Raw genomic sequence first — 21569 nt, forward strand, 5'->3', positions numbered from 1 at the left:
ACTTGTCTGACACAGACAGTCCCCACGAACTCTTACCAGAACTAAAATAAGGAAAATGGGAATAAAATTATGACCCTAACCCTAACCTGGTACATATACCATGGGAGTACCCTTAAAAATGCCTACATCGTATGGTCATGTGCAAGTGGCCATAAACATTTAAATGAGAGAAAATTGAGTCTAGTAAAATGCTTCCATGTGGAAATATTACCTTTTCTTGAGCTCATTGTATTCTCAAGTGTCTTGCTATTCCTTTATTGAGGAAACTTGCAGGTTTCCAAAGCAGTTTTATTTTAATTTTATCAAAATAGTCCTGATATCCTTTAAAGAACTAAAAAACAAAACATTTTTCAAATCTGTTGCACAATTCTATTCTATTGCATCTAGATCTTCAAGATTATAATATGAAAAAACGCAAATTCAACAGTTAATATACAATCTTTATCACATAAATCTTTATCACATTAAAAGACCAAAATCTAGAAAAAACATAATATACATGCTTCATACAATAAGTTCAAACAAAAAATAATGAACAGTAGCGAAAATGCTTCTAATACATTAGAAGACATCAAACTAAGGCAGCGAGTTGAAAGTTGCATAAATTGAAAAAATGTGCAATCTTATTATAATTGGCAAATTTTTTTGGCACAATTGATGATAAAATATACTGCGAACCGGAGCAAGTATGTTCAAAGTAGAAAAATCGAAATAAATACAGTGATAAATAACATAAATGAGTGCAAACCAACTTGATATTCTATTCATAATAATCGGCTATCAGAAACAATTGACAATTCTAAGAGAATGTCTAATATTTATATATTTTCATTCAGAACAAATGCTTCAAAATACAAAACATTGACTAGAAAACAAAAAATGACGAAACCAGATTTGGCAAAAATTTGAATATCGCTAATATAATAGAACATCATAAATCTATATCACTCAACTAGTAGAGTAACTCTAGTATAGTGCTTTCAAATTGAAAACTTGAATAAATTTCTTAAACAAAGGTATTGAAAATAAACTTGATATAATAGAACAATATAAATCTTTATCACTTTTGAATGTGTACTTAATATTCTTCTATATGAAAACTGAAATAATGAAGAACCCTAGAACACTCAACAGAATGATCAAAGTAACTCAACTGTATTATTGGTGCTTTCAAATTGAAAACTTGGATTAATTTTCTCAACATAGATATCAAAAATAAACTTGGAATGATTCTTCTAGCTTAGTAAAGTCAACGAGTAGCTGATTTCAATTCGAACTTGGGTAAAAACAAAACAAAGTAAAATATAATATCAGTAGCACTTGCTTCTAACCATCTGCTCTACACTGCCAATATTTATGGTAACGGGAAACAAAATGATGGTGAAGTAGACAAGGTATGACAAGAACATCATCTAATAATTTTAATCTAAGTAATTGCATAAATTAATAAAGCATGTGACTCTAATTACATTACCTCTTGTGTATAATGAGAGGACTCTGTATGGAATCAAGTGATAGTTAGCATTGCACTAATAATTTAAATCATAACTGAGGTAGGAAAATATTTTCCCAACATAGCTCTAAACTACTCAGGACATTGCCCACTGCTATAAAATATTCATATATTGGCTTTCCACTGGATTAGATGCTGCAATTTACAAGTGGTCGAGAATAATACATGGTCAATGATGAAATTACATACACAATTGTAATAAGAGTCAGTGGAATACACACATATATATATATATATATGTATAATATAACAGGGTCTGGGTATCCATGAAGTCCCTTTACAATTTCAATTTTGCTATGAAGTCAGTTCTCAATACATCTCAACCAGGTTTGTTGTATATTAATCGTTAATTGTTCAAGTATTTTTACTTCATTTGATCATCTGTGAGGGCCAAAACAATACATGGTATCGATAAATTCTGTTTGCAATTTAAAAAAAAATTCAAGACTTCATGGACAACCCAATGTATATAATATATAATCGGAAATGTGTATAGGATGATATAATATGATTGTCTCAAAGGTCTATTAAAACTTGAGTGTGTCTGAATATTTAAAAAACTAATTAAAAAATAAGTAAAAAAGAACCTGAAATCTTACTTCATACAGTGATAAACTTTCACAACAATAGCTGATAAAATAATCATATATTCTCATCTCATAAAATTGGTCACCAAATTAACTAGAGCACTTTTTAAATATAACATCTTGATTAAAATATGAAAAGCTTGCCTCTTTATTTTGAAGAAATTGGAAGCTTATAAAAAGTTCAAAAATCTGCATCTCCTGTGTATATATTTTCTTCTTTTTCCCATCAAATACAGAATGAAAAAGGAAATCAGAAATCCTAATACAAAATATTGCATTCTACGTTTCCAAATCAACTTTGATTCATAATCTTCTCCGAACAGGTCAGGCAACAACATATTTTTCACATAATCAGGGTCCAAAAACAAACGAAGATAAACAGCATAGAAACCAGCAGCTACAGCAGATTGGTGAGCACTGCAATAATCACCCATTGCAACATCCATGAGTAAATTTCGATTCTGCCATTCAAGTTTATTCTTATAAATCAGATCTTCAACCATATTATAATCAAAATCAGGGTTTACATTCACCTCGCGAAAACATCCTAATTTTGGATGCTGCCATTTCATTGCTCCTTCCAACCATGTTCTATTTACAGTATTTACGAAACCGATTGCACCACATATCATTCCTTGCTCCAAAAAGATATCATGGAACTGATAAGGTACTGTTCCGTTTTTAAACAAAGAATCCATTTGAAAAACTACACTGGTACACAGCTTTCGAAACATCTCTTTCAAACCTCCACTATTTGCCAACTTTTCTTCAAACTTATCAAGGCAACCTACGGATATACCAAGTTGAAACCATAATACTTGATGTGTCGTATAATACAATTTAGTATCAAGTTTTGTCATCTGTTCCCAGCAGACATCTATATCACATTTTTTGAAACCCTGATTACCAAAAAGTGTGCCCATGCATTTGTCACTGACACTTTCATCAAAATGGTCTGGTTTATGATCTCCTATGTCTTCAAATTTAGTCCAAGGTAATTCACTTTTAACAATTTTACCAATTGCCTGTGGTTTAAGCTCATACATTATCCATGGTTTGTCAATAACATGCATAAAATTTGAAAAATATTCCTGATCTTTCTTTTTCACTTCTGGATAAGCCAATGCCGCAGTTTCATCAGCTACTTTTAAAATTGATTTAATTTTATTTTGAATTTCAATGTTGTCTCTTACTTCTGGATAAGCTCCAGATTCGCCCTTCTCTAATGCTCTTCTCAGCTCCCCCTGCACACTTCTGAGTCCGAACAAACCATCCAAGTTGAGTTTGTCATATCGTTTTGAGAAAAAGTTGACTAAATTTTCAAGCGAATTTAACAAGTTTTCCAACGTTGGTTCGAGGCTTTCTAACTTTGTGTTAGCCTCAGCATTTTTGACATCAATAGAGACAGACAGCACAAATATCAGCAAATAACATTTCATTGTGACAATAAATTATTAATAAGAGTATCTGGCCGAATACAACAAACACAGTACCTAAAATTTCAAAACAAATGTTTCAAAATAGTGTGTGAATCATCGAATGTGGTGGTTTATAATCAGGTTGACTGTTTACACAGATAGGATGCTGAGGGGTCTCGTACAAGTTCACTAGTGAGAGACTACCCACTTGGGAAATTAGTATTATATCTACCATAAGAAAGGTTGAGACAAACTTTTTTATATGATGAGATTATTGTTGCCATGGCAAACAAGAACCAAACAATAAGAAATTGAGTGATAATAATGATATGGGCCGACTCAATTTTAAATAAGTCAACACTGATATAAAAATAGAAGAAGAGTAGAAAAAATATAGGAGTCAGGAAGCAACAACCATGCCAGCACACTTCCATCTCTTTTTGATTAGAATTTCAATTTTTAATGAATCACAAGAAGTTCTTATGCACTTGGAACTTTATACTGTTCATATTGATCACAGTTGGTATGTAACAATTGTCGCCAATAATTTCAGTTTTTTAGGTTTAGTGATTGGTATAATAAAAATCATTACTAATAAACCAAATGAATTTACAATAATTCAGACTAAATGCTTAAAGATCCAACTTTCACAACAAACCAAGAAGTATATTATACCAGTCAGTATACATTATACACAAAGAAGAGTGTCGATGATGGTGAAAAAGAGAAATTTCCAACTGATATTGGCATAAGGATCAATTTCCATTGATATACACTTGAATATTCATTATTTATATTTTATTGAATTGCTTCTGGCTGTTCTCATACAGTCATATTTCCTGTACAAGGCTCTGTAAAAGAAGACACTGATACCGAGAAAATTAATCCTGTTTTTATGGGACAAGAATCCTGGAATCAGAGCTGAAATTACCAACAAAAACTTACTGAACTAATAAACAAACTGAATATATTACAAAGAAATTAAGCCATCTCGAAATACATGCCGATATTACGGTACTGGTACGGTACCGTACCGGTGCCATTGCCAGACTGCTGGACTGGTCAAGTCCAAAACGTCTTTCATTTTTATTGAACTTCCAAAGTCTTTTTTGACTATGACTTTTCTAACAGTCTAATGAATGACACAGAAAAATCTGTCATACTACAGTACTACAACCAAACTCGTAACAACGGGCAACGTTGATGTATTTGGCCAAGAAGATAAAATTCTCCTCGAAATATTTCTATGTCCAATGGATAAATCAGACACCTAATTAACCTACAACTGCGCTGACAAAAGGCGTGCATAAATTTCAAACCAGCTGACGGACGAGAGAAACTACTAACGTCGGAAAGTTGCAACTTGAAATTATCTCACGCCCGCGCTTTATTGAATACCTACAATGCGTTAATGACTGAACCGTGCTTAGCTGAATCATTTTACTAAAACATTACTTAAAATAAATTGCGACATCTTACATAGTATAATTTCCCCTAACTGCCTCCCATAAAAGAAACCCAACATTCAATTTTTGAAAATGAGAAATTACCACTCGTAAATTCAGTGAAGCGCGGGTTGTTTGCTGTGGCGACCTCTCGATCTCTTCAGACGGCAGTTCCAATGACGTAATAGTGTTGATCGAAACGAGAACATGTGCAAATTTGATACCCGCTCGCGTATGGTAAATGATTAACATAATCGACAATGAGTTTATTTTTACCGTATGTTTTTCAGGTGTTCGTAGGTAACTTCCCTAAACCTTGTCAGGTTAAAGGTGCAAATACTGAGGTAGGCACCGGTTTCTGTCCCTTAAACTGTGAAAACCGAGCGCATGTTTGTTTACAAACTGTGTTTCCCCGAAAATAAGACTGGGTCCTCTTTCATTTTTTTCCCGAAAAATAACACTAGGGCTCATGGACCTTTCCCCGACTTTTGACCCCGGAAAAATTCTTCCTATACTTTACCATTGCAAAATTTTTGGGGCTATTTTAAGAGTGCTTGTGCGAGTTGGCGCCTGTAAAATTGGGTATGTGTTTCGAACCATCATTATGCTTCATCGCATACAACAATCTGTTTTTTAAAAGTACCGATAAAGAATTGTAGCTTAGGGTATCACAGCTATTTCTACACTAATTTTTTATTACTGCAATTAAATTAAAACTCCTAGGAAGACAGAGTGATCATTGAATTATCTGATTTATATTTAAGTTTCCGAAACACAACGAATAGAATTCAAAAACGCGTAAACGAGGTAATGTTTACGACCACGCTTGAAAATCTGTCTGAGCAATGACATTAAACAACATGATAGGCAACTCTGACGTCACTCCATAAGACTACATGCGAAAGATTGTATTTCATGATACGCTCCAATGCACATATTTCTCGTCGCCTTTCGCGACCGTTTTCCGCTTGCTTTTGCTAATCGGCGTCCTCTTTACGTTTAGTACCTGCCTTTTTGCGCCTGTAACGTAAGAAAATAATCTCTATATCTAAGAAGTTTTGCTCACTTGGAAAGCTGGAATGACATACAAGCTGAAAAGAGTAAAATGGACATCATAGACTTTTTTTTTTATCAGAGAAGATTACAAACGCGATAGCGTAAAGATTTGTGTGGGACATTTTGCAGATAATGACAAAGTTCAAAGGTAGTAATTTTAATGTTTGCGCTTAAACATTGAAATTTCATTTAAAGAGGGTGTCATACAAAACAGCAAAACTGTTTTTACTTCTCTTAACGGTGCTGTGATACAATTCCATAACACAAAGTTTGCACCTATCAAACTTGCCTTAGTAGGTGAATTTTTTGGACAAATTTATTGTGAGGGATTTCGCATGTAATTCTCATTGATTGGTGGCTGTTTATAATTCCTATTAATTGTGAATTCTGATTATAACAAAGAATTTACTGGCACCTTTTTCTTGTCAATACTCCAAGCTGAGGTAATAAACAAGACAATACATTTATGTCATCTGGAGGCAAAATATGCACACTAATTAAAAGTTTGACACATTGAGATAATACATCATTACAGAAAATACAAGTTAAAGATATGTATGACCATCACATGGTAATTAAAATTAAAAATAAAATTAATAGGGGCTGTGGAGTATGAAAAGTTCAAGACAAAGAAAAGAACAAAAGTTCATAGCTCATGAACTCTCAATTTTGCCTCCATTGCTTTGTGAAGGCCAATATATTCCTAGTGGCTGAATTGGTTTACCTTTATGATAGCAACGATTTTGTATTTAATACGGCAAGATTTTTTTCAATTTAATTGAAGTGATATTATTTCCCAAAGCAATGCTTGAATTGTCTAGAATAGATCAGTGGTGTCAAACTCATGGGTTTTCGAGAGCCGCATTGCATGTTGGAAATTGTAAAAAGGGCCGCAAACAGTTTTTGATAATGTATACTTGAAAGATATTTTCAAGATAGTTTTAGTTTGTGACATATATTAGGATGCAACTAAACAGTTGGATTAAGTTTTATTATTTTCTTTAATTTCAAATGCAATTTCATGTTAATATTTGCATTCCACTATTATTGCAAGTTACTGTATTTATTACAAAAAATCATAAAATTCTATGTAAAACCATCAAAATCATTTTTGAACAAGCTTTGGATAAGGAAAGAATAATACATACACTAAAAAAATGACTTAATCTAAATATATGAACCTAAAATTAACAAAAATACTACAATATAAACTTAATGTTTTTTAATTACATTTGTCCTGACGTTTGGCATCTTTTTTGTGTCACCAGCATACTAAGGCCAGGATGAAATAATTTTATAGTACCAACTCTAACTAACGAGGTCACATCATCATGGGTTAATCTGGATCTTTGCGAATGTTTAAATTATTCCAGTAATGCAAAAAAGTTACTTTTATCATTTCATGTATAGATCAGTAAAAAAACAAATGACAGATTTTTTCGACAAGACGTTTCGCGCCACATTGCATGGCATAGGATTGCTTGAATTATTATTGATATTTAGTAACAAAAAAGTTGTATAATTATATTAATATACAAACATATGGAAATTTTCTGTTCGAAGTTGGTCTTTGAATTTGTCATATTGACTGCTAAGCTTATTGTGTTTTTTCATTGTACTGATGGAAATATGACAAATTAAACAATGTGCTTCAGAGAATTTTGTGAAATGCAGAAATATTGCAACTCCCATTTTCTTCGAAAATGCCACCTTCTTCATGTACTTTGCGTTTAATTTAATCACTCAAGTGTTTTATTCAAGTATTCTTTTGCTAGCTTGATGTGTATTCTTAAATGGGTTAAAATGTGAACAAAAAAAATTAATTTTTTGAAACTACTTTCAGTAAATTGTTTTCTGTGTGAATATTCAATTTCACTTTAAAAAGTTTGAAAAATCTGTTACATTTAGATAAAAAAAACTTCCAAAATACTTTTACAATTATTATTAAGCGTTCGAAGCCGCACTGGAAGTTCTCTGGGGCCGCGAGTTTGGTCTAGATTGAAGTTGTCCAAAATATATATCAGTATTTTATCATGAATCATGATTATACCCTTTCCTGAATTTCTTCTACAGAACTACCAAAAGTTGATGGACCAAATATAACACAGGTGTAGTGAGTGACCCGAATCCTCATTTTTCAAAGCTGTTTTAAGTATGCCCAATGACATTAAACAATGTCATTGGTCTGAGCGAGAAAAGTGTCTGAGCGGATGCGAAAAGTGGGCATTGTTACGTCACTATATCTTACTATCGACTAGGTAAAAAAAAATTCGCGTTATTGACTAGGTCTTATTTTGAGGGGGGGGGGGCTTATATAAAAAATCATTTTATTAAATTCAGGCTAGGTCTCATTTTCGGGGAAACACGGCAGGTCAGTGTTAGCTTTTCTTGCTCTAGTATGAATTACAGCAAGCCGAGGTCAACCGCACTCACTCAGAAAGAAAAAAACTTAAGAGGTCCAACAATTGGATTAATTACGGTACCTATACTGCATGGATACACAGTGGTATGATCAATACCTTTGAGATTTTGTCGGTTTTGCTCGCTTTCACAATATTCTTCGGCTTGTTTCCTCGATCTTCTTTGGCCTGTTTTCATGTATCACCTTCATCTTTGCTTAGTAAATGCCTACATGCATCAATGGCACACTTTCTGAAAATTAGCCATGTTGCCCAAAGCCTAATATACAAGTGCTTGTTACAATTCAACTGTTTTTATTTTGAGAACTAATTTCGGCACAGTGCTAAAAAAAATTATAATACATTTTAAAATAATACCCAAAAATAGTGGTAATCATAGATCAACTCTTTCCGAAAGTTATGTCAGATGTAAAATTCTAGGCCATGGGAGTAATGCAATACTAGCTTGTTTAAACTTTTTATGCCGTGGTCAAATAATGTAATACTAATTTATTTTAGGAAAGAAAACATCTAATACATTCTTCAATATGAAATATTAATAAAGATATAAAACAGTAATACAAAACAGGTAACTGTGGTAATGAAAGCAGCACTCAATTAAAAACCTTATACTTAGCAAGGCTTTACTGCATTTGGTAAGCTGAGTTGTCAAAATCATACCAAGACAGCATTTGAAAACAATGATAGTGCAATAGAAAATGGAATTTAAACTACAAAAACAAACAAATCGAGAGTAAAAAAACAGCTTAACAGTATCAAACTCTATTTATATATCTCATAGAAAATGTCCCAGGGTTGCAGGACCACAAAATCATGCGAAACACTAAGTTCAGATCTTTGAACAATATGCATCAATTTCACCCCACCATATGCCACATCAATATTATAAATGATAACCAATCACGACATGCATTATACTGGGTGAGTCAAAAAATCTCCCACATTCTAAATAAAAATTAAATGAGAAAACTTTTCATTTTACTCAGGTTGACAAGGATGTTTGGCTGATGAAAGCAACAGTGTAGTGTGTTGCAACAAATAAGCACCTTAGGGGAAAATTAGTTAATAGGGATGTCGAGTACAATTGCTATTGAATTTTTACAAAGACTTTTCACCAGTCACTACTAGTATTAAAGAGAGAGTAGCAAGATAGTGATGGCAATTTTAAACTTCAGAGGTCTGTTACTGGAATTTCTTGTTGTCCTTCTGTTTGAATATCTGTGAAATGTTCTAATTCATCCATTGACGATTTCTTGGTCGCAACAAAACCTTAAAATAAACATGGAATGCAGAATGAATATCAAGTAGTACCTTGACTGTTGGAAATTCGGCGCTCCAGAAGTGTGTGTATCAATATGGAGGTAACTTATTTTGTTTGCCTACTTTACATCAAGTTGTTTAGAGGGACTGAAACCTATGGGTGTATATTCACTTGGCTAACACAGACAGTTGCCAAACTCGTATAGAATTAAAATAAGGAAAATCAGAATAAAATTATAGCCTAACCCTAACCTGGTACCCACACTACGGGAGTACTGATTTGGGCTGTGATGAAATATTTAACTAGTTTTGGATACTATCTTATCAATATCTATTGCAAAGAAATAAGCTTAGGATACAGCCTAATCTTTTCCATTTGTTCCTCTTCCATCTCCTCCATGGTTGCAAGCCTTCAATCTTCTCCTCCAAGAAATCTCATTGAACCAATCATAAATAACAAATAAGATATCAACACTTACGAGCAGAGTTAGGGGCGCTGGCATCTAATGATTGATTATTTGATTGTTTCCCAGTGTCTTCATCTTCTGAAGATAAAGATGAAGCTGCAGAAGGTCTTCCATGCAGGTCTTGTCTCTGATCTGGAGTCAGAGGTCCTAAATGTTTAATATGGATTGTATAAAGATAGCCAGCCGGTGGTTACGTTTAAAAAAATTCAGATGGCATATAAATACTAATACAACTGTATTTCTGTAGCCTTTCGCCTGACCGAGATCAAGAATATTTTAGACAAGCAATATGTGCAGCAAGACTCTTGAATCAAATAAAACAGTTTTCTTTATTCTAGCTACAGCATCCTTGACTTATTCACATGAAAATTCATAGAGCAAAAGCATAGAGCAAGGAAGAGTATCGTATTTTCCCGAAATTACGCCTATATCGAGAATAGGCCGACTCCCTAAAAACGGCCTTAAAACAAAGATTTTATATAAAATCGCACATAAGCCGGTCCTACGAATCGTTACACACCGGACGCCTCAAGAAAAACGTAATAGAGAACAAAATTACTGTAACGCAAACATTTCTCACGTTTATCGTTTCTGCATCTTAGCAAGGGCCGTAGGTGGATTTACCCGTAACTCTTACTTGTTAATTTATGTTAATAAAGTCTATATTGCTTTTCAATGTGTCGTGATTGTGTCGGGAGTTTAAAATGAAGTTCCTGAATCAGCATAAAACAATTTCCTTTGATCGCCACAACGATGATTAATTTCGTTCCTTTGCCGTTTCAAAAAAAGCAATAACGCTGTATTAACACATTCTTATAAATCACTACTAATCTTAACACGCCAGACGCCTTAAGAAAGGCTCAGAAAGAAAACAAAATTGCTGTAACACAAATATTTCTAACGTTTATCATTTCTGTTTGTTAGCGACCGCCGTAGATCCTTACTCGTAACTCTTACTTGTAAATTCATGTTATTAAAGTCTATATTGCTTTTCATGCGTCGTGATTTGTATTAATGGAAGGGATTGTTGTAGGGAGTTTGAGAGAGTCCCTGAGTCAGCATAAAACAATTTCGTTTGATCGTCCACAACGCGGTTAATTTCGATAACAGTCCTTATCACCGCCCCTTAACGGATAACTTATCAATATCGTAAAGGTGATTAAAAGTCGTGCGCCGTTAATTGCCTCTACGACGAAAGTGCACCAAATAATAAAGTTTTCACCACGAAACAACTGGCCGTAAATCGACACTGTTGCTGTTATATAAAAGAAACACAAGCGAAAACAAACATTCACAGCCTGTACAAGCGTCACGTGTTAAACAACCAATCACAAACTGTACAAGCCATCAGCTGTATGATAAGACAATCCACTTTCACAAGCGAGTGTGTGCGCGACGCTTTTTATCGTGAGAACTTGGTATGGTTTGAAGCTTTTGGAATTACCGGCAAGTCAGCATAATATCATCTCGTTGCGTGATCAAATTCTGATACGTGAATGAGCCGATTTTTTTGGTGCAATCTGAGTCATGCGAGTATAAGACGGTCCCTTAGCTTGGCAACTTTTTTTTTGAGTTTTAAACTATACGCGACCATATACGGTAGTTATTCTCATGTGACCGGAATTAATAGTTATGGTGAATAAATTCTAACATAAACAGAGATGTCGCGATAAAAATATACTACAAGGCAGTTCAAAGGTATTTTTATACAATTATGTACTTGATAGATCAAAAACCATCTCAAGGCTTAAAGTTTGAACAACTATTGATAGTGAATATAACCAGTTCATCTGACTATATTAGCATGGCATTTCCTCATTAAATCCTAAAAAAGGTTCATTCTCTGGACTTTGATATTTCCTATGCTACCTGAAATAGGAACAGGAGATGCTGGCAGTTTCTTTTTATTTGATTGTCTCTCTTTCAACGCTGATTCCAACTTACGAAGAAGCTTCCTCGGATTCTTTTTTGCTTCCGTTTCTGCATCTAGAATAAAGATTTAAGAATTGAGAGGCATATGAGATTCTAATCCGAGATATAAAACCGGTGATGACTACACAGCTAACTGCAATGCTTCAACCACTATGCAGGCCATCATGATCCACATGGATATTAAATTGTTTCAAGACACTTTGAAGAACCAAAAGAGGGACTAGGATTGAGCTCAGACGAATAAGTAATAATAATAAAACTTAGACGATAAAGATAAGGATAATTTCATACAATTCAAACTGCTAATCATCAGACAAACCTTTCATAACATGACCGGAATCTTTCATAGTTTTATGTTGTGTTTTCCATATTGTATATACATGCAGAAACAATGCAACATAAAAATCATTCACGACTGCTATGACCTGTTTCCTTTTGTTACAGTCTCTGAAAATGAGAAACAATATTTTGAAAAAATAAATAATCACATTGGTTGACTTTTAATGTCAAACGAGTTGAATGAGAAATTTTGGTCTTGCTCTCCATTAGATCCTCTAAATTCCTGAAAAAATGGCACATTTCGAAAACGTTTGGCAATGTTCTGCAATTAGGCAGATAGCAACAGAATATTAAATCAGTCTTTAATTTTGAGATAACTGATGAACGATTTGGGTAAAATAATATCCACTGCTAGGTAAAGAGTTCTAGTTTGGAAGGGAAGAAATCTTGAAGGTTCAGCATTGCCTACCCCATTCATGAATAAAGCCAGCATGAGATAGAGGGAAGGAATTTACCCTGGAGATTTTTACCTGCGATGCCGATATAGCTAAGCCTGTCGCTTCAATCACTAACTAGGCCTTCGCGCCACACAGATGGAGGCATTTCTACAGATGAAGAGGCAACACAATACCAAAAAGCTGAATAACATGTTTCAAATATTCCTATCCCTTAATACTTTACAAAATAACAGACCTCCGTCATCCGTAGCTATGCAACAATAATCCATACAAAACATCACATGATGCAATATATTTAAAAATAAAAACAAGATTACTTGTGTAATTTTTCCTCTCTTAAAACTTGCAAAGCAATTCTTGTTATGTTAAACGACATCACGCAGAATGGGAAATTCTGCTCTTCATCGAGTGACAGACGATAGAAGTCGGTAAATAAGCTGGAAACCTGCAGTAGACAAACAAGAAAAGTGAAAATATTCATGATTGATTGATGCCATAGGACTAGAAACAATACTGTACTTTATTTAAATATTGCATTTGTTAAATAATATAGTTGCTTCAGAGTCGGTGAAAAATAAAATCCACATCATGCCTGGCAACTGGCAAGTAAATATTCCTTGGCCAGACTGAAAATATTTTTGCATCAACTTCAATAATATAATTGATATCAGTGTTTTCAAAATAATGTCAGCCAGATCACCATTAAAGTATGACTATTGACTATTACTCAAATATACTCATAAGTATTGTCCATTCGAATGTTGTATTACAACAGCAATAATAACTAGGAATTGAACTAAAACAACTATTAAGTATCTGTCAATTTCATCCATAAAAGTATAAAACAGTGGTTCTCAAACTTATTAAGTCGTGCCCCCTTTTTAGAATTTGTCAAGTCTTGCGCCCTAAAACAAGTAGCTAACAACAAGCTACAAATAACAGATAGTAAGGGGAAAGTACATTGAAAATACGTGGAAGGAACATAACTAGCCAAAATAGAGAAATGTAAATATCCAAAATAAAGCAGGCAAGATCAAATCTAACAAAGATTTTTATTTTTAATTAGCTTCACGCCACCTCAAAAACTGTCTACGCTCCTCTTGTGGGGCGCGCCCCACCATTTTGAGAATCCCTGGTATAAAATAATCTAGCAATATATAATATGATTTGATTAGAAAGGTTCAGCAGGAAGGTACTACTTACATCAGAGTCAGATGTACCATGTAGTATCTGCATTAAACCTAAGAATCCAACTCCTCGAAGATCAGTCGCAGGATCATTACCTTGACAGAAACAATTAATTGAAATGTTGAGTTGAATCTCAATACATATTTACAGAATGAAAATGAAAATCCAGCAACTACATTCTGAAAAACCAACCATGAACTTTTCTGGAATTGATAATATTAGTCATTTTGACCTAAACAAAGTCTATGACAGATGACCAAATTCTTTTCAGTCTGGTAACAAGCACATGAAAGATAACACCCAAAATCAAAACTGAGAAAAACTAATTCAACTAGTTGATCAATGATTAAGTGGGAAAGTCAAAAATATATGAATTCGCCATGGCATTATATTCAAAACTACCTCTTTAATGGACACAAAACATCATTTATAATTTGGAGCTCAACCAGATTTTAAGTTGTTCAAATGTTTTATTATACCAGTGGTTCTCAACCTTTTATGACTCGTTGCCCCTCTTTCGGAGGCTTTTAGCACTCATGGCCCCGACTTTAATATTCGAGAGGTATTAATAGGGTTATTTTCATTGATAGATTCCAAATCCCATTATGTTAAAACAATTTGCACAAAAGAGAGCGAAAACACCCTGCGAAATAACCTTGTTGAGCAGCAAACTAGGAAAAACTGTGAGATTTTTTTTAAAGTGAAAAGTAAACTCAGATTTCAGACTATTCTTGTGGCCCCCCTCCAACTCCTCTGTGGCCCCCTAAGGGGGCCGAGGGCCCCCGATTGAGAGCCGCTGCATTATACAATAAAAGCATTATTTGCATTCAAATTTTGATAATAATCGAAACCTCAACAAAAAGAATAACTGTTAATATCAGATTTCCATTCCAGCTGAAGAAATGAGACAATTACAATATCAAACTGACCTTGGAAACCAATAGTTTCCCAATGTGTCCCCCTTCTTGCGCAATCAAATTTCGATCCCGTGAGTTTCTTATAAATTGTTTGTAAAGTACGACCATGGATATCTTCTCCATCATCAAGTTGTGCTGAGAAACAAAGAAATGATCAGCGATGAGAAATATATGTAGTACCAGGTATACACAGACCCATAATGTGAAAAATTACAGCAGCCAAGGACTGTAAGTCTGAGATGGGGTGAGTAATCTTGCAGGTTGGAATCCCATGTAGAGAAATTATGTGCGAGAGGATTACTGGACTCCTCACCGCCATAAGGTAGTTCACGAAAGCGCTTATCGGTTACGGCTTCCTCCACCCTCAAGTCCATGCATCTGAAAACAAAATAACTTGCTAACTAATCCAATATGTTTGGTTTGCCATATGATTAATAAGCTGTCTTAGCGGCTTTCCTCTCCCCAGGTATAGTTGTAAATCCCATCCCAATAATAATAAACAAATTATCTTACTTTGTGCAATGCAAAATATCAAATCTCTTTCTTCTACTAATGATTGGTGTAATTTAGGGGGACCAAATAAAAAATGTAAAAATGCTGCAAATCTAGTCCTGTTGATTGTTGGTTTGATATTTTTTGTATCAAGAGTTTTTGTTTGAAAATGTTGGAGAACTTCAGTGAAGGATACAGAATGCGTTGTCTTCACCCCTCCAGTACCTGAAAAGATTTGAACATAATGACTTTTAACTAATAAGCTAAGCATTTACTAAAAAGTTGTGTCAACTGTTAGTACAAACTGATAAGCAGAAATTTCCAATTTGTAGGATAAGTATGCTTACGAGTGGAACTGCTGGATTTTTTAAATAATTCATCACACATCATCACAAAAAGCATTAAAATTGGTATTTCTCCCAATACAAAACAGACTGTAAAGAGACATAACTACTTTGTAATAGAGATCTCAATAACTTCTCTTGTGGCTGATTTAATAGGAAACGTATTGTAGAAAAATTACATTTAAAAGAAAAAGAATCTATAGATAGTAAGTTCAGACATGAAAACAATACTGTTCATTAGGTAACACTCTTGGATAGTGGATACCTTTTTCTCTTCACCCTGGAAGAAAGGCATGTCTCCCATCATTTGTCGTGCTGATCTCAACCCAGTCCAACAGCAGTCTAATAATCAGTTACTCCTACTATGCTGAGTATAGACTATATCAGTGGTTCTCAACCTTTTTTGGATATTTTACCCCTTTACCAAACAAGATTACACGGTTTACCCCCAATACAGCCATTGGTGATCATTTAAAAAAAATTCAAAGTATAAAGAGCTAACTTCAGACACGAAGTCTCTGCCTTTCCCCCTTCTACCTCTCCTCTTACCTCATCTTCTTTTCTGCCTGAGCTTCAGTTTGGCGTAAAGAAAATGGCAGAGTGGGGGCTAGGAGAGTGGCTGGAATAGGTTAGAGTGGGGAAGGGGAAATGGAACAGGGTGGGGGTGAATAAGAGTGGGGGGTCGGAGCCAAAGTGGAAGAAGCTAGTGCCGAGCGGTGAACTTCTCTGACACAGTTAACGACTTTAATTTCGACAGACAAATGCTTTTTCAATAATCAAATTTACCCTTAACAATTAAGAAATTTACCCCCAGGGGTAAACAGTTTAATGATGTCAAAACTTTGGAAACTCTGATGAATGATAAAACTAAATGAATACAGCAAAACAATAAAACAAAATGGGAATTGTATTTCGCACTTGTCCTCTGCGCAGATTCCAATGCCTCCCATTCTGATCTCTCTTGTTCTAATTTTTCAAGCCATTCTTGTCTTTCTGCTTCTCGTTTCTTGTCAGAATCAGCAATTGTTTCTAATCCTTCACCTGCTTCTTCAAAAACCTAAAACAAAATTAAAAACAAGAATTGAAATGAATTTAATTTGAACAATAAAGAAGTAGATATATCTCTTTTTATTTTTAACTCTTTTTTCACCACCACGATGAAACACACTATCCAGTGCATAAAATTGGATTTTTCATTTTTATACTGGGTGAAAGTGGACCTCGTTATCTAGTTTGGGGTCTAGTCCGAGATATATATATACACCGGTATATAGATTAGATGAACATTTCATAATTTCAGATGCATGAACAAGGGCAATGGAGGAGGTGGGAAAAAAAAACTTGATAAACATCCCCAAAATTAAAAAGTCCCATGTTTCTTGTGATCACCTCCACAATATTTGACTCTGTGTGGGAAATTTAGTAGTTTAATAGCAAGTGTGTTTTAACACTACACTACAGCCAAGTGAATATCAATGTAAGCAATATTGTTTGATAAATTTACACAAAACTATAGACACAATGGTGGAGAAAGCTGACCAGTTGGTACATAAATCACCACCAATTATCCACGGAGTTACAACATGAATTTCCTCCTCAAATAACTACTACAGAGAAATCAGTGGCGGTAATGTCATACGTGTTCTTATAATAAACAAAACCGAAATAAATGACAATAAGCCAAATTTTCACCAAATCAAAAATGTACCTTGAAATTTTGATCCTCCAATTTTTCAAAACCAAGTTCAATATTCACGTCTTTATCCGAAATAACATTATTCGTGTTGGTGCTCGAAGAACCTCCTGTAACCTCCATTATTTCATTATTTCACTAAATAAAAAATAAAAAAAAATATTGAATATTCCATATTCAAACCAATATTTGTTTTATGTATTTTGTTGGCATTTCATTTGTGTGCGTTAAAAATGTTGGGAACCAAACGATTTAAACAACCAAATAAAACATAGGAACTACTCTAGGTCAAACTCCTGCCAAAGGGATGAAAATTTAGTAGTTCGATAAAATTAAGGAGAAGATAAATGACTGTTGCAGACTAAAATTATCAAAAAGTATTTCCAATACTCTGTAATTGAAACATGACCAAAATTAAGCCAAAAAAGGGCATTTGAAAAAACGCATTATCAGCTGACAAAGTTTAACGTTGTAACTTAAATGAACTGACACCCAAAACACTAAAGCAGGGTCTTTCACTGATATTTTGAAGATTATTTTGACAAGGTATAATCTACAAAATAGCAAATGAAAGACTGTAATTTAGTCTCAACTCAGTGCAGCAGTGAGACCAATCAACACACAGTTGAGGCACAAGAAATAGTAACATTATCTATAAAACCCTCAAATGCAGAGTTATTTTTACCCTACATAACTTCTCAGATTGAGTTAATCTTAGTTTTGCAGTTGTGACATAATTTACAGATAAACTTTATGCCCCAAAAAATCTCCTCCCACAGCTGAGTAAATCCACATTAAAGAAGAGTAAGAATTTGGAAAAAATGAGGACGCTTAGTTTCATAGATCAAGTATAAAGATCAAAATCTATTCGTTTGGATGAATAGAACTGTGATTCATCACGATCTGTTCTTCGAACCAAAACACCATCTTTAAAATAACCTTGTTCTTGCCATTCAAACATTTCTTGTGATGTGAAAGGTCCATGGATTTCAGAATCTTCCTCAGTCCATTTAAATTCCCATTTTATTACATTTTCACCGTTACTATTCTCATTTCTATTAGTACTTCCAGATTCATTCATTTTGTCTGTTTCATCTATGTTACTTGCTAATATATCCAAAGCATCATCGTCATCCGCGTCATCAGGTATAACTGGCTCTTTCGCCTTTTTCTCGGCCTCCATTTTTTCAATTTTATGTTGAAACTTTTCGTAAGTATCTGTATAAACATCGTAATGTCCGGCGCCAGTCATTTCATCTGCTAGACCAGTCAATTCCAACAATTTCTCTTTCTGTTTCGCTTCCTTGTCATTTTCATTACTTGTGCTTGTTTCCTCATTTGTAGCATTAAGGTCGTAAACTTTTTCTTTTCGCCATGAACGTTTCTTCTTCTCCTTTCCGCCGTGGCGTCGAAGAGCTCTGGTTAATGTTTCTCCAGGTAGCATGAGAGCAACTATTTTCTTCAAAACTTCAAGTTCATCTAAAGTATTTTCTCCATCATCAGATGAATCTTGCTCCATTTCAACATCTTTCTTTTTAACTTTCATCCAGTCAATATTATCCAACCAATTATCCCGAATGACGTTCTCCTTCCGGAAATGATAATTCCCTTGAACATCAAAGTCTCCTTCAGCCATTTCCTCCTTTAGGTTGAAAGGTGTGATTCCAACTTCCTCCCCTGTGTCCACATAATCATCTTCTGCTCCTTCAACATCTTCTTCTGTTAATTTTTCAAAATCTTCTTTCTTATTATTATCTTCTTCATCACTATCAAGGCTGTGGTCGAGTTTGAATCTAGATTGATGGTGACTCCGTCCAACAATATCTTCCTGATTATTTTTTAGTTCAAATTTTTTTGTAGATGCATCATCATATTTTGGAAATTTATGCACAGTCTCTTCTGCACCAGCTTCACCACTGAATCTCACTCTTTTTGACATCTCAAAAAATACTGGTATCTGGCTTGGATACCGTATAGAGCTGTGACATACCGGTACGGTACCTATAACTGTAAAAAGTAAAAATTTCAGTCAATGAATATTTTTAAGATAAAATAAAATTGGAAAATATCCATTCCAGCATTTTACACTGAATACAGGTATCACTAAACTCTGAAAATGCCATCAACGGAGCATCATAAGAGGCCGAGGCTTGAAGTCACTGCTGCTTTTGCGGAAGCCTTCTTCGGAGATTTTCTAAATTCCACGACCCGGCGCTCGTTTTTTCATTTACGAAACAATAAATCTCTCTGGGTGTTCGGTATGAGCATGAGTGAGCACATTGTCCGGTCACTTTGTTAGCACTTGCACAATATTAAACATAAATAATAAGCAAAGCGCATACTATTTAATATATTCATCCCCACTATTGAAGTTTTGAGCAAAATAATCACTTTCCCAACCCTTCCAAATACAAATGGATGTTTCTCGACCCTTGACCCCAGAATTTTTTTTCTGGAGTTGGTAATGTGTTTTCTCGTAGTATCGCGTTACTTCAACTGATAGTGTTCCCTAAGTTGTTTACATGTTAGTTTTTAAATGTTCATAATCAGTCATTTCATTTCATTTCATTTCAGCCAAGTAAATAAATATTGACCTCACCACAGAAAATCCCAGTACAGAAAATTTCAGTGTTATCGTCATTTCCGACACATATATATCATCGACTGGCTCATCATCAACTGGCACCCACCCCACTTGCTCAAACTGATTGGACAATAATACAAATGGCATTTTTACACCAACATGCAAAATTTCTGCAATTGTCCTGAGGTTCCCTATTATATATATATATATATATATATATATATATATATATATAATAAATACCACATGGGGACCGCTGCTCTCGTCTGATTCTGTGAACTCGCTTTTTTAGTCATCTTCTTCCTCTGTTTTGTCCACCATTTATTCTGAACTGGCACCCACCCCACTTGCTCAAGCTGATTGATTGGACAATACAAATGGCATTTTTACACCAACATGCTAAATTTCTGCAATTGTCCTGTCTGATTCTGTAAACTGGCTTTTCTACTGATTTTGTAACTCGTTTTTTATTAGTCAGTCGTCCTGTCTGTCTGTCATCTGTTTGTCCGTCCGTCCGTCCGTCCTTCCCCTCAGACTGCTGACTCTGTCTCGCTTGTGCTGTCTCCTGGCCCCTTCTTCCGTAACTCGCATTAACTTCCTCCGACTCTGTTTCGCTTGTGCTGTTTTTGCTGTCTTCTTTTTTCGACTCCTGGTCCCTGGGCCCCTTTCTACTTTCTGTTTCGCTTGTGCTGTCTTCTTTTTTCAACACTTGGTCCTTTCCTACTCTCCTACTCCCTGACTACTACCTAACGCATTAACTCTGCTGCTTTTTCCTATCTTTCCCGTCATGTCTCGAACTCTGTTCATCCGCTCTCTGACTGGCTGGCCCCTCCCTACTTTCTAATTTTGTAACTCGCTTTTCTACTCCGTTGCTCTTTATTTAGCTTCTTCTTCCCTGAGCCCGCCCCTCTCTGAATGTTTCGTTTTTTTTTTATCCGACACACTCTCTGCTCTGCTGGTCCACAATGTTGCTTTGACTGGCGGCCCCTTCCTTTTACTAACTAACTTACTCTGTTGGTTGCTTTATGTCATGTCTCGGATTCTGTTTGGCTGACCCAGCTTCACATAACGCTCGCTGAACTGGACTGAACTTTATTTAACTTAAATCAGTCCGGATTTTGTAACTCGCTTTTTTGTAACCCCTGCCTCATCTTCTTCCGTGAGCCCTACCTGCATTCCCGCCACATCGGACCAGTGTGTTGACTCACATTATGTACTACTACTGTCTCATTTGCTGGTTACATGTTGCGCTGAGTTCCCTTTCTACTTTCACGCTCTCGTACCGGCCCTTCCTTCCTACTTTTGAAACTCGCTTTTCTACTCCGCTGGCTGCTCTTTATTAGTCCTGTCCCTGCCTGTACTCTCGCTCGCTACGTGTCCTCTCTGACCAGCTCATTACCTACCTATACACACGTCCTTCACTATTACTCAGCTCAACTCCATGGGATCCGAACCCTGGTCCTACGATTTACCGTGACTCTACGCTGCTGTTGCGCCATAGCTACCGATGAGGATC

General features: G+C 35.0%; 4 protein-coding genes across 5 annotated transcripts in view; all 4 read right to left on the reverse strand.

Annotated features, from left to right (window-relative positions):
- Nucleotides 1-357, reverse strand: part of LOC120339515 (SRSF protein kinase 3-like) — a 29271-nt gene extending 28914 nt beyond the window's left edge. For both annotated transcript variants that reach the window (XM_039407660.2, XM_039407661.2), the window contains exon 1: nucleotides 212-357. In XM_039407660.2, coding sequence (XP_039263594.2) covers nucleotides 212-227 — 16 coding nt within the window. In that variant the 5' untranslated portion in view covers nucleotides 228-357. The remainder of the gene's footprint in view (nucleotides 1-211) is intronic.
- LOC120339516 (UPF0764 protein C16orf89 homolog) lies at nucleotides 332-4530 on the reverse strand. Its single transcript, XM_039407662.2, has one exon. The coding sequence runs from the start codon at nucleotides 3537-3539 to the stop codon at nucleotides 2271-2273; it is 1269 nt and encodes a 422-aa protein (XP_039263596.2). The 5' UTR covers nucleotides 3540-4530; the 3' UTR covers nucleotides 332-2270.
- Nucleotides 4531-8713: 4183 nt separating this feature from the next.
- On the reverse strand, nucleotides 8714-17617 carry LOC120339024 (ELMO domain-containing protein 3-like). The gene is made up of 10 exons (XM_039407067.2): nucleotides 17485-17617; nucleotides 16695-16833; nucleotides 15454-15657; nucleotides 14953-15075; nucleotides 14039-14118; nucleotides 13153-13280; nucleotides 12418-12545; nucleotides 12036-12152; nucleotides 10179-10313; nucleotides 8714-9708 (listed from the first exon to the last, which is right to left on the reverse strand). The coding sequence occupies exons 1-10, from the start codon at nucleotides 17590-17592 to the stop codon at nucleotides 9611-9613; spliced, it is 1260 nt and encodes a 419-aa protein (XP_039263001.2). The 5' UTR covers nucleotides 17593-17617; the 3' UTR covers nucleotides 8714-9610.
- A 686-nt stretch (nucleotides 17618-18303) lies between these two features.
- Nucleotides 18304-19475, reverse strand: LOC120339025 (CD2 antigen cytoplasmic tail-binding protein 2 homolog). Its single transcript, XM_039407068.2, has one exon. It carries the CDS (start codon nucleotides 19406-19408, stop codon nucleotides 18314-18316), a length of 1095 nt encoding a protein of 364 aa, XP_039263002.2. The 5' UTR covers nucleotides 19409-19475; the 3' UTR covers nucleotides 18304-18313.
- Nucleotides 19476-21569: the final 2094 nt, after the last annotated feature.

Source organism: Styela clava, chromosome 9 (genome assembly GCF_964204865.1).
Source record: "Styela clava chromosome 9, kaStyClav1.hap1.2, whole genome shotgun sequence".
In the NCBI taxonomy this organism is placed as follows: domain Eukaryota; kingdom Metazoa; phylum Chordata; class Ascidiacea; order Stolidobranchia; family Styelidae; genus Styela; species Styela clava.